This window comes from Desmodus rotundus, chromosome 12 (assembly GCF_022682495.2).
Source record: "Desmodus rotundus isolate HL8 chromosome 12, HLdesRot8A.1, whole genome shotgun sequence".
NCBI lineage: Eukaryota > Metazoa > Chordata > Mammalia > Chiroptera > Phyllostomidae > Desmodus > Desmodus rotundus.
Window position 1 is genome coordinate 68,698,745 of NC_071398.1, and position 13,936 is coordinate 68,712,680.

The 13,936-nt window shown below is 37.6% G+C and overlaps 1 protein-coding gene and 1 pseudogene across 1 annotated transcript in view; one reads left to right on the forward strand and one right to left on the reverse strand.

Annotated features, from left to right (window-relative positions):
* Window positions 1-13,936, reverse strand: part of LOC112314054 (small ribosomal subunit protein eS8 pseudogene) — a 119,560-nt pseudogene that overhangs the window by 26,177 nt on the left and 79,447 nt on the right.
* VPS45 (vacuolar protein sorting 45 homolog) overlaps window positions 1-13,936 on the forward strand; it is a 54,365-nt gene that overhangs the window by 8,048 nt on the left and 32,381 nt on the right. The window contains exons 4-10 of the mRNA XM_024570386.4: window positions 1,183-1,262; window positions 2,303-2,371; window positions 2,475-2,612; window positions 3,049-3,159; window positions 5,777-5,911; window positions 6,340-6,453; window positions 6,820-6,987. Coding sequence (XP_024426154.1) covers window positions 1,183-1,262; window positions 2,303-2,371; window positions 2,475-2,612; window positions 3,049-3,159; window positions 5,777-5,911; window positions 6,340-6,453; window positions 6,820-6,987 — 815 coding nt within the window. The remainder of the gene's footprint in view (window positions 1-1,182; window positions 1,263-2,302; window positions 2,372-2,474; window positions 2,613-3,048; window positions 3,160-5,776; window positions 5,912-6,339; window positions 6,454-6,819; window positions 6,988-13,936) is intronic.

The following is a 13,936-nucleotide window of genomic DNA, read 5'->3' on the forward strand; positions in this document are numbered from 1 at the left end:
GGTCAGGACTCATATAAAATTTTTTCATAATTTTACTTTTTTTTATTTTTATACTTTCCGAGTATCTTGTATTACATGCACCTTTCAAAGAGTATATAAAAAATTCCAATGTACCCATCACCCAGTTTCAACAATTACTGCACTATGGCCAATCTTGTAGCCATACTGCCACCTACTCCCCCACCAATATTATTTTGGTGGGGGATATCTAAGGTATCACACAATTTTATCCATAGTACTTCAGTATGCATCTCTAAAAGATAAGCACTCATTTTTAAAAATACTATTATTACACCCAAATCAGAAAAAATAATTCCTATTTTAAAATACTCATTCAGTGTTCAAATTCTCTCATGTCTTTTTTTTTTTTTCAGTTTGTTTTAATCAGGATCGTAGTAAGGTCCATATATTGCTATTGGTTGATATGTTGTTTAAGCTTTTCTTTTCTCTTGGTTATCTCTTCTGTGCAATTTATTTGTTGAAGAAACTACATTATTCTGTTAAAGTTTTCTACAGCCTGGACTTTACTGATTGCATCTCCATGAGGTATTTTAACATGTTCTTTGCAGTTTAAAATGTTCTTCTGTCTCTCACTTTCTATAAGTTGGTTCCTGGATACAGAGGCTTAATTAGATTCAGGTCTGATTTCTTTTTGGTAGAGTACTTCATAGGTAGCATGATGTGCTTCTATTGACCGTCTCTTACTGTGACGTTAGCCCTGGTTGATACTCGATGCCCAGGTCCTTCTACTGATTCATTAGGGGTTGAAAAAAAATGGTGTTTTAATTCTATCATTATGATTACTTCTTTATTTTTTAGCTGGGATGGTTCCATAAAGAGAAATTTCCCTTCACCTACTATTTGGTTGTCTGGTAGTACTGTTTGTGTATAAAAGGATAAAAGCTTACTTCTTTCCCTTTGCTATTTTCAGCATAAGATTTGATTCCCTAGAATCCTTCAATATGTACAATGGTGGTCCTTTTATAAAAAGTATTACTATGAATTTATAGATTTAAACATATTTGTGCTACTCATTCCAGTTTGGAGGTGTTCACCTTTGACATATACTACAATGTATACTAAACTCCCCTTGGTCATTAGGCTTCAACTGCCAGGCCCACTTATGTCTAATTGCAGCAAAGATGATCTCCTTTTAGTCAACAACTCATATGTCTGTTTCAGATTTCAGTAATGTGATCAGCAAGAGTGATGTGAAGTCATTAGCTGAAGCTGATGAACAGGAAGTTGTGGCCGAGGTTCAGGTAAACATATTAGTCCTGTAACTCATTTCTTATATTGGCCCTTTTTAAAGATTGGAGTCTAAAAAATAGGGAAGGTGCTGTTCATCAGACACGATAAGTGTGCACTGCACCAGACTGTACTTATATTTAGAAAGTTTGGAAGAGACATCGGACTGGATGGGGACAGAATTAAAGGCATCATGGGAATGAGGAGACTGTACTGCTACTGGACCCTACTAGGCTGGTAGAAAGAGTTTCACAGGGTTGGGGACAGAGTCAGATATGTCCTGTGATAGCCCGATGAGCTGCCCTATAAGAATGTTCATCTATAGGACTACGTCTGATTGGGAGAGAATAGGAAGTAAAGTATGTGAATGTGGTTTTTTAAAGTTGTTTGTGGTTATCTTGCTTTGGGGATAATAAGCAGATATTGTCATTAGGTTAAAACTTGGAAACTCCTAAATATTTATTCTGCGTGCTATATAATACATCACATTAGAACATATCATGTTACCCTTTCCTTCTTGAACAGATTAGTGTTCTCGAATACATTTATCACAAACGTTTGAATGTGTTTATCACCCAACTGAAGAATATTGTCTTCAGGACTGCAAATAAACAAGTGCTGGCTATTCAGAAGGATGTTCTAGATGAAAATGAATAAAAAAGAATGACCCGTTTTGAACCATATGCTCCCTCATGAGAGTGCCCTGAAAAGCAAAGTTCTTTTTCACTTGAGTATAACATTGTATATCCCGTAGCAGTGTTTGATTTTTCACTAATTGATAAGTGTGCATAGAGGGCTCCAGAAACATGGTATGTATACTTCTACAACTTTTGTTTTATGTTTTTTTAAGATTTATTATTAGTGCTACTGTTTTACAATTATCGTAATTCCCCACATTGACTTTTGTTCATTGATCAATTTTTTGTATCTTTTACATTTGCATGGCCTCAAATTTGACCACATCACGTAGTATTACATCACATATGAAAATACTCCTGCATGATACAGTTGCGGTTTATGGAGTGACTGACTGATCTTGGTGCTTTGCTTGCAGGAATTTTATGGGGATTACATTGCTGTGAATCCACATTTGTTTTCCCTCAATATTTTGGGTTGCTGCCAGGTATGGAAAGAAAGGATTTTTTTTTTTTAAGTTTATTTATCAGGTGAGTGTTAATTCAGCAAGCAAGAAAAAATGTAAATATTTTCTCTGAATATTTAAAAAGGGTCGAAATTGGGATCCAGCCCAGCTGTCCAGAACAACTCAAGGACTGACAGCTGTCCTTTTATCCCTGAAGAAATGTCCCATGATTCGTTACCAGCTCTCATCAGAGGCAGCAAAGAGGCTTGCGGAATGTGTTAAGGTACGGCATTCCCTATCACTCGTCCCAAAACATCCAGATTGTTCACTTCCTTATCACATTTCAGAAACTAAAGGAATATTTCATCAACAACCAAGGAGATAATATGGTAGGTTTACTGGCTAAGAGGTAGGTCTTCATAATTCAAAACCAAAAGCAACAAATTAAAGTTAAAATTCTTAGGTTTAACCCAAGAAACATTTCCAAGCTATTTAACTTCTTTTGATCCAATCAAACCACTTATAAAATAGTTTCAAATCCTATCCTCTTAAACAGAATGCTACTAAACTTTGTCAAGCTTTTGAATCCTGTTATGGAAGGTCTATGAAGGCGCAAAGAACTTTTGTTAAATGTGGTTTTTATGTATTAATTTCCTACTTATATCATCTCTATTTGCAACTAATTGATTGACCAAACCACCTTTCTCTCTCACCCACAGCAAGTGATAACTAAAGAATATGAACTGTTTGAATTCCGGCGGACTGAGGTTCCTCCATTGCTACTTATTTTAGATCGCTGCGATGATGCCATCACCCCATTGCTAAACCAGGTGCAAAACCCTTTGTCAGCATAACAGAAGGATGATTTCAAGTGCTATTCATCAAAATGCAGATGTGGAAATGAACAGTGTGATCCATTTATTTGCCTCCTTGTTTTCAGTTATTCTTGTTTTTGCTTTGTATTTCCTGGTACTTTAGTATCACTATTCTTCCAGCCACAGTAATCTTTGACTCTTTCTTTGCTTCATCCTTCTTGTCCCTTTCTACCGCCATTCCCACCCCTAATCAGGGCAACTTCTAGGTTCTATAGATTCTACTTTAACAGTGTCTGTTCTTTTCCATTCTGCTGTTACCTTGGTGTAGACCCTAATCACACGTGGGAATACTGAAATAGTCATCTACTTCATCCCCACTTTTCATTCCTTCTCACTCTAATATATTCCACAAACACAATGTTGTTACAGTAATTCTTCCAAAGCACAATTCTGATCCTGATTACTCCTGGCTTAAAAATCTTCATTGGCCCTGGCCAGGTGGCTCAGTTGGTTGGAGCGTTTGTCCTGTACACCAAAAGGTTTCAGGTTCAGTCCCCTGTCGGGGTGCATATGGGAGGCAGCCAATCATTTGGTGTTTCTCTCTGAAATCCATGTTTCTCTCTCTCTTTCTCCCCTCCCTTCCCTTCCTCTCTAAAAAATTAATAAACATATCCTTGGGTGAGGATTAAAAAAAAAGACCTTCACTGGCTCCCATTTGCCTACTGAGTTAAGCACAGACTCCTGATCTTGGCATCCAGAAGCCTTCACAGTGTGGGCCCAACCTTGTGTAAAACCTACAGCTCACAACGGTGCAGATATGGCTCATGGTTTCCTGCCATCATTTGGCAGGAAGTTGTAACCTCTGTCCAAACCGTGGAATGTTTGGAACACCTTCTCTTCCCAATCCACCTATCAGAATTCTACCTTCAAATCACTCTTAGAATATCTCGGAGGCATTTTTCTTTTCATTAGGCACGTTCTTTTTCCCTGAAAGTACTGGGGAACTTTGTGTCCTCCTTATGTATCATGCTGCACTTGCCATGGAAAACCTTTGTTTCCACACCGCCTAGGTCACACATTCCTTCAAGCAGACTGTGTCTTACCAGTGTTTGTTCTTTTATTTTTATTTTACTGATTTTTAGAGAGAGAAAAAACATCAATTTGTTGTTCCACTTATTTATGCATTCATTGGATGATTCTTGTATGTGCCCTGACTGGGGATCAAACATGAAACTTTGGTGTATTGGGGTGATGTTCTAACCAACTGAGCTACCCAGCCAGGGCTTCCCGTGTTTCTTCTTCTGCAAGTACAGGCACAGAGCCTTGCTTTATTAGTATTGACTTTAAATTGGTAGGGAAAGGCACAGTCTGTATTTCAGTTCCTTCCCAGCTTATAATAATGTTAATGCTGGGAAAATCTGTGGCTGTGGAATGTAACTTCTCTATGGTACAATAGGCTTATATTCCTAAAATTTGAAGTAATATTTGCTCACTAAAGAAATTTCGATAACATTAAAAAAATTAGAAAGAGAAACGATTGCGTATTCTTCAGTTTCCCAAAGAAAAGCAACCATTCATTCAAATTTCACGAAGGACCTTTTATGTGCCAGATACTGTGTTAAGTCCTGGAGATAAAAGGTTAAAAGATACAGTCTCTGCTGTCAAGGAGCTTATGACCCAATGGGGAGAGAAGCAAACAGATAATTTAATTATAGAGAAAGTGCGGATGGCAGAAGCACGCACAGCACACTGTCTGTGGAAGCATAAAACACTTTGTTGTGCTTCTTTTAAATCCCCTAATGAAACTTGCTATTTCCAGGATTCATTTGGAAAGTATTTTAGGGAATAAAACATCTTTTATACCTCAAATGATTTCTTAATAAATCTATATATTTTTAAAGATGAAATATACATATACAAATATTTCTAGCACCAGATTCTAAGTAATTTGCTGGAACATACTTAGTTTTGTCCAATGGGCCTATGATTAAAAGTAACCACTCTCCATAAATGGTGAGAAGGCAAAATTTGGGGTTTGTCTTTCCAGTTTTACCAAATAAGTTCACATTAGTAAGACTGGAAACCAGTCCTTCTTCACAATTCATATCAAGTAAAAATATAAGGCTTCTGAGTATGTGTTTTCATCAACTCACAAGGCTTCTTCTGATAATATTAGTGTTCCCAGGTTAAATATAGCTCCACTTAGATCTGCAAGAACACACTTCTCATGCTGCAGAAAACCACAGAAGCGTACAGGAAATGGTACAGCTTGTAACTGCAGTACCAATATAGCCCTATCTGTGAAGCCAAAAATATACTCTTAATTCACAGGCCAAAACTGGAGCTAATGATAGATCTAATTTGTTTTCTTTTTATCAGGAATATTGGTCCTGCTGCCCTTCCAAAAGTGTGAAATATAAACGTATTTTGACTTTTGGATGTTTAACCAATTAAAATGACAATCTTAATGCTTAGTATAAACACAAAGTATTAATAAAAATTGAACTAAATAGAGAACCTCTGCGTAAAGAATGCTAGTTACTAAGAATGTTATTAGTTTTTGGTTTTCTGAAAATTTACCATTTCCATGTTTTGTCAGTTACCACAATTTTTGTCATAATTCTTTTTTCAGTGGACATACCAGGCCATGGTCCATGAACTGCTTGGCATAAACAACAACCGGATTGATCTTTCCAGAGTGCCAGGGATCAGTAAAGACTTAAGAGAGGTCGTCCTATCTGCTGAAAATGATGAATTCTACGCTAATGTAAGTGGTTTTATTTTTCTTTAGTTGAGTTTAGCTGTTTTTTATGTAAGAAGGTCCATACTGACTTGTGAGAATTCATGTGGAAGGATGATAGAGGTACCATGTGGATAAACTGCATCTCAGGGAAAGGCAGAAGGCTTGGATTCTGACCTGCTTTAACAATACTTTTTGCATAGAAATCACATACTTTGTTTTCTACTTTTAAAATTAGAATCCAATTTACTCACTTCCCTCCCTTCTGTAGCCCTTTGTGAGAATAGTAATGGTCTTCATCACCAGTATCCTGACTGATGTCCAGATTTGGTAATTATAGTGGAATTTTCTTGCCCTTTAATTCTAACTGTATTTAGAATTCTTTTTCACTTCAGTTACATTGTCTAAAAGTCAACTGGTTGATAGAACTGTGTTTCCAACTTTCTTTTTCACAGAATATGTACCTGAATTTTGCTGAGATTGGTAGCAATATAAAGAATCTCATGGAAGACTTTCAGAAGAAAAAACCAAAAGAACAGCAAAAACTAGAATCAATAGCAGACATGAAGGTAAATTGAACATGTGCATGGATGACTAACTATTTATATGCAAGCCATATCTCTGGTCTATTTGGATTTCTACCTGAATTCATTTTGTTTGATTTGAGGTATTTTCTGTAATATTTCTCTTTAGGAAAAGCATAATAAAAACTTCACAAAAAGCCCTAAGGTCCTTTCACATTCTTCAGTCACATATGGACTATTAAAGGGCTCAAGCTATCAGTTCCTCTCTTCCCAGGCATAACAAATGCCATGGGGCTGAACGCTGCGGGTGCCTTTTTCTGAGCAGAACAGTCCCTACTTTTTTCCCTTCACACTTGCCTCTCCTTGGTCAAGAAATAACAGGTCCCCCAACTGATGTTTTTCCCATGGCAGGCCTTTGTTGAGAATTACCCACAGTTCAAAAAGATGTCTGGGACCGTATCAAAGCACGTGACAGTGGTTGGAGAGCTGTCTCGATTGGTCGGTGAGCGGAACCTGCTAGAAGTTTCGGAGGTCGAACAAGAACTGGCCTGTCAAAATGACCATTCTAGTGCTCTCCAGGTATCTATTCAGTCCGATTTGATGCGCACCTACTGTATGTAAGGCAATGTGCCAGGCAGAACAAGAGCTACAATGGCAAGTAATCCTTCTTCACCGATATGGAACTTACAGTCTAACAAGGAGCTGAGATAAGAACACAATTTAATATTAAGGTAAATACATGATAAGAGCCGCAGAAGCAGAATGTGCAATCCCAAAGGGTTAAGGCAATTAATGGAGTATTTAGGAGAGCAACCTGGTCTACTAGAAAGAACACTAGACTAAAATCAGAAGATAGGGAATTTTGTGTTTGGTTTGCCACTTAACTGGCTTTGTGACCTGGAGCCATTGGCTTAATCTCTGAACTAGTTTCCTCATTTGAAAAATAGGTATAATGATAGTTATCTCATGGGTTGTTATAAATATTTTAAAAGATATAATATATATTAAAATGCAATATCTAAGTTTTTTTATTACTGAACATCAGTTTTTCATTCCACAAACACGTGAATGCCCCCTACATGCGCGCCGTGCTCTGAGGATCTAGACGCACGGAGATCAACAAGGCACCCTGCTTTCTCTCAGAGAGCTCATGTGACTGGGGGGGAAGAAATCCAAACCAAGGTTTATAGAGGTATTTCTGAAGGGATGTGGAAACACTTAGAAAGGACAACAGTTTTCCCTAAGGTTGAGGCTTCTTAGAGCTTCTTAGAGAAGATGACATTAGGTGTGGTTCTAGACAAGTAAATAAGTAGGGGGAGTGCACCCACCAGAGAAAAGGGGGGAAATTCTCAGCAGAGAGAATGCAGACTTGGAGGTGTAAAAAATAAATAAGTAAATGAGGGAACAGAGAATAATTCAGTGTGGCTACAGCGGGCTATAAGATGAGAAGTGGTCTTAGACAAGCCAAAAAGAAAGATGGGGGCCAGGTTATGGCTTTGAAAGGAGGTTGGGCTTTAATCTTAAAATGATGGGAGCCAGCCCTGGCCAGTGTGGCTTGTTGGATGGAGCGTCGTCCTGTAAACCAAAAGGTCATGGGTTCACTTCCTGGTCAGGGCACAGGTCTAGATTGCAGGTTCAGTCCCCAGTTGGTGGCACATATGGGAGGCAACTGATCGATGTTTCACCCTCATATCGATGTTTCTCTCCCCATCTTTCTCCCTCCCTTCCCCTATCTCTAAAATCAATAAGCGTATCCTTGGGTGAGGGTAAAAAAAATGATGAGAGCCAACAGAGAATTTTAGAAGAAAGGTGACATAATCAGACTGTGACCTCAAGAAATTTACTGTCTAGTTGAAGAGACAAGACTGAAGCACAAGAAACAGTTAAACAGTGTTTTAACATAATATTTAATTAAACCACAGTTCTGGTACTGTGATGCTATAAGATTGGAGGTTGTTAGGAACAGTTTCTAATAGAAGATGCCATTAAGATAGACCGTAAAGAAAGAGCAGAGTCTGGAGGAGGGTTTCGGTCAGGCATAGCAGCAAAAGCAAAGACGCAGGAGTATGCAGAAAATAGCAACAGTCTGACCTGTTGAGAATGGGTGTGGAAGAGAATAAGATAACATTGACTTGGTAAGCAGGAACCAGTTTATGAAGAAGCTTGAAGAGGTATTTGAACTTGCTGAGAAAGGCAGAGGTCCAGTGTAGGGTCTAATGTAGAAAGTTAATTATGTTGAAAGCAGTATTTTTGGAAATTTAATCTAGTTGGGATACTTCGGCCATGAAAAAACTGAAGTCAGAGAGGCTAGTAGTTTTCATAGCAATAGTAGTAAAAGATGTACAATAAAGGAACATATGAGAGGCATTTCAAGGGAGAAAACAACAATTTAGTGAGAGATTGGATATAAGGATAGTAAGACAAAACAAATGAGAGATAATTCCAAAGTTCCTGAGAAATGACACCATGTGGTATCACCGACAATACAAAATAAGAGTTCTTTGGGAGATAGTCATTTCTAAGCCACTTAGTATAAGAAGCACATTTCCTTGTTGATAAGGGCCCAATATTCTAAAACTTAGTTTCTTTCTTTCCCTGCTGCGATTTTACCTTATAAAATAAAGCCAGCGAGGTAAAATGAAAACCACAAGGCTTTGAAGCCAGGCTATCCAGGTGAATAGCCTGTCTCTACATACCAAAGTCTCTTTGGGAAAATTACTTACTTTGCCAAGCCTCAGAGATAATGATTTCAGACTTTTAGATTGAGGATTCAATGAAATATGTAAAATTATTCATATATGATAGGTGCTTTGTAAATGTTCGTTCCCATCCTCTAAGCATAAATTTTTAAATATATGGTACAACCAGAAGAAAGAAATACACCCACTGGTGGTCGCTCTGGTTATACCAAGTCTTTACTGGTGTCTACAATTGTTGGTTTTTAATTTTTGTAAATGTTTATCAAAATTTCCTCTGAAAACACCATGATCTTGAAAACCATAAAGATGCTATTTGCTTTATATTTATGAAAAGTGTCTTTGTCATCCCTGTTAATTTTATCCCTGTGCTCTGAAATCTTCACGAAAACCAGGCTGCCTTTATTATTTTTAGTTGTCTTAAATTCTGATTCTTAAATAGATAAGCTCCTGGTGAAAGAGACGTATGCTAAAAGCTGAGTCTGCTACTGGTTTCACATGCTTCCTTACAGTTATTCTGTGTATCTGCAAGCCTTTCTGAATCTCTCTCTCTCTTCCTAAATCCAAATGATACCACACTGCACGCGTACTCCTGCATTTACTTTATCACTTAACCACGTACCTCAGAGATGGTTTCAGATCAAAACTTAAAGACTCAGTCTTTTAAATCACTAAATAGTATTCCTTTGTAAAGATGTATCACAATCCATTTAACTTGACCAACTTACTTTTACAACACTACTAAAGACAGTTTATAGAAACAAACTAATAGAAATATTTGTATAAAGCCTTTTTTCTCAATAAAACAAGTTTTCTTCTCTTACTAAATAAAAGCAAAATTTTGCCTTATAACTACATTTAAATTTCCTTGTCTTTCTTTATCATTTCTTTCCCCCCTTTAAAGCGATAGAACCAAATTTAATCACTGGCCAGTTTTGATATCTTTATTTGTATTACTCTACAATATGGTAAAGAGCTAGAAAAAATTACTGTAATTCTTTCATGATATCTTTTTTTTTTTTGGAGGGGGGGATGTTTGAATCACTTTAAAAGAAAATACTACTTTTAAAATATGAATTCCATTTGTGATCCACTTTATATTTTTAAATTATCTTCTCAAGGTTTTCTTGCCCATGGAATTAGGATTTTACAGTGAGCAGTTGATTTGTACTCCCCCATCACAGAGAATTTCTTCGGCAACATGATTTAATAGCGTACAAAGGGAACTTTAGTTAGAGAATGAGTAGATGCCAACGCCCGACCCCTGGATGGGTTATAGCACTCCTTGGCTTGACCTTAGATGATAATATGTCACGAAGCACAGAACTGAGGATTTTTGAGTAGAGATGGGGTCTGCTTTATTGAATAATAACTATAACATGGTGAGGGGAAAAAAGGTCATATATTGCCAAAAATCAACCTATACATTGCTGCCGCTTCTAATCAGTTATTCTACAGGATAACAAAAATTTGATTTAGAATTTTACTAGAACCAAACTGCCACATACTACCACTGAAATATATCCATAGCCTCAGAAAAGACTCATTTGATTAGTAAGGAAGATTTTTCCTGTACCATGGAGAGAAACATCTTCAGAAAGCAAACAGTTCCCCACCCCACGCCTGTATTGTCAACTCTTTATTTGGAAGGGGAACCTAGTCTATTTTATGTCCTTCTTTCCTGGCCTTGGGTAAAAGATCTCAAATCAAACTATTAATGGAGTAGTGACTAAGAGCTTGGGCCACTTTAATGGCTTGGATTTGAAAATGATTTTTTTTTTATCCTCACCTGAGGGCACTTTTTCATTGTTTTTAGAGAGAGAGAAACATCGATGCACATCCATACGAGAGAAGCATCTATTGGTTGCTTCCCATATGATCCCAGCCCCAGGATGGTAGCGCCTGGACCAGACCAGGACAGAACCCACAGCCCAGGCATGTGCCCTGACCAGGAATCAAACCTGCAATTTGGTTTTGGTACAATGCTCCAACCAATGAACCACACTGGCCAGGGCTGAAAATGATTCTTAACCACTTAAGTCTTAATCTTTTTGTCTGTAAAATGAGGGAAAATAACAGTACTTCAAAGGTATTTGTGAAAGTGCAATGAGCTAATACATGTAAAGCACTTCTTATGTTGCCTGGTATGGTAACATTCAACAAGTATTAACTATCACCATTATCAGTATTATTATTTGATGGTACATTCTATTTTTTTTTATGGCATCTGGGTATGTTCTATTTTTAGTTCAGTCATAACCTTGGATCTGTCCCTGATTTCAGAAGGGTTTTTGTTGTTGTTGTTCTGTTTTGTTTTGTTTTCATTAAAAGCATAAGGAAATTGTTTGGAACACATAGAACCGACAACTTAACTATCATTAGTTAAGAGTAAAAATGATCCTTTCTAAACCAATGTTTAACCAGTGTTTCAGAAAGAGCATTGCCCAGGAGATCTAGAGCAAAGCTAAATTTTGTGTTGACTAGACTATTTATCAGTCAGTGGAATTGGGCCCTGCCTACTTTCTGTCATTTTTCCTAGAGAAGCTCTTTATAGTCCCCAAATACTGTTCTCTCAAACTGTTAGGTTAGATTCATTGTTTTTTATCGTGTCAGCATGTGGAAGGCTTCTGCCAATTCCATCTTGCTGTTCTAATCTGTTCAATGAATAATGTTATTCATTGACTGTTATACTACATTGACATGATAGTAGAAAAAAGGTAGAGCTCCAGAGCCCCTGTCCTTTAGCTTAAAGTAAAGTAAAAAATGGAGCAATCTTTATTACAATCTTCATCTGTAATTTGTACAGTGGTTTCAAACATAGTATGTCATTATTTTTTTTGCATCATACTTTTGATAGAAGAAATCATGCAAGTAATTATCCTAAAATAATGGAAGAATTTCTAAATATCAGAAAAGAGTTGTTTTTTGTCTTCTAAGTGACTGTTAGCTCTTTTTTGAAACTTGACCTTCAAAGATAGTGTTTACGCTTTTCCTATTCCCTGACATGGCCTACACAAATGTTAGAATTCGGTGAAAGATTTTTGAATCTTATCTCCTTAAGCAGACAATAGTTTTGTTTAGTCCAGTCCACTGTTAATATGACAGTATATCTCTTGATAGTCTCAAGGCATATGGAAATTTTAATAAGAAAAGGGAAATCAAGTTTATTATAAAATTCAGTCATATTTCCAATGTATAAATGCCACCATGTAGCAAGCACCTTCCTTCTATGTAACTAGAAATCTCTCAGATTCTTTCTTTCCTCTTCTCTGATTAGTGCCCTGGAATCTCACTCTAACGCATGCCACTATGAGTAAAGTTAATGGGTCAGGTAGCCGTGAGGGAAATACGTAATTCAAAAGTAAGTCAAAGAATAACATGAGATCCAGGCAGACAAAAAATGCGTTACTTCTTCAAGGACTTGCATAGCTGAAAAAGAAGAAAGAACTCAGCTTGTCCCTACAGGCTTCTCTCCATGATGAAACAGATAAGTCTAGTAAGAACATTACCTGGGCCGTGGGTTGGGTTCTGAGGGCTCAAAAGTGAGCAAAGTAGTCTGCTCAAAGTAATCTTAGATCAGCTCTGGGCCAGGTCCTCAGGGAGAGCTAAGAGTCCAGCCAGGGACTGGAAACACCACTATCGCATCTCAAGGAGTAGAAATGCATTCTTTAGTGGGAAACAGCCCCGTCAAATCCAAGGGAACGCAATCAGAAAGGAGGAAGGGTAGAAGCTAATTGCTGCAAATGGTCTTTGACTATCCCCATACCGGTTTTGTGGGTCTGTGGTTACTTGAGTATCTCAGATTTGTTTAAAAGTACAGAGACAGGTCAGCGAGAAATTGAGTAGATTTGAGGTAAAAAGAGTGACTGCAAGGGCAGAAAATATACCATTGTGCCTGGAGGAAAAGTGACAATAGAGATCCTAGGTAGGTGTTTTAACTTAGGCCAAGTTAATTGAAATAGATGTGAAATTGCATATTTTACTTGATAATAATTTATACCCTGAAATTTCATTTTATAGTAAAAACTAGTGGAACATTACAACCAGTGTTCTAAACAGGTTGTATTCAGTGACTGCCCTGTGGAAAAGGTACCACAAAACAAGAAAAAGTAAGGGACACAAAACAAAAAAAGTAAGGGACTTCTTACGCTGCAGGGTTTAAATCTATAGAAGAGAAATTTCTTCCTTTTTGATCCCTTAAGAATCATGGTAGTGGAATGTTCACCCAGAGAAGCAGCAATAGGAACCCTTCTCAGGGCACTTTCTACGTGAGAGTTGGCGGGGGGGGGGGGGGGGGGGGGGGTTCTGGGAGGGTTCTTAGACGTTAGACCTGGTTGCTGTGAAGTACTGAGAAGGTAACGTATGTGAAAGCATCTCGTAAGCTGTAAAGTGCCATATAGACGTTAGTTGTTATATCCTCAGAATCCGGTGCCCTCCGGACTCTTGCCAGTCTCCCAACCCTACCCATTTCTTTCTCTGATTTCCATATTCCTATTAATAGTGTCTCCTCCTTCAGTCTCTCAGACTAATTCTAACATTCTTTAGGGCATTTTGCAAATGTTACCTCCTTCATGAAGTTTTTCCTGATTCTTCAGCAACCAGACACACTTCACTTTGGGTCCCCTTCCCCCATTGCACTGATTTTCAGGGGGGGGGGGGTTGGTTTTGTTTTTTGCATATATATGTTTCTGCTGTAATGCCACATATGTGTTCTGTACACCTCACATTCTGCAACGTCACGCACTAAAAATAAGCAAGGGTTATGGGAAAATTGGGTTATCAGCAGATCAGTTGAAGTTTATATATAAAAAAAAGAAATTTATGTAACTTTG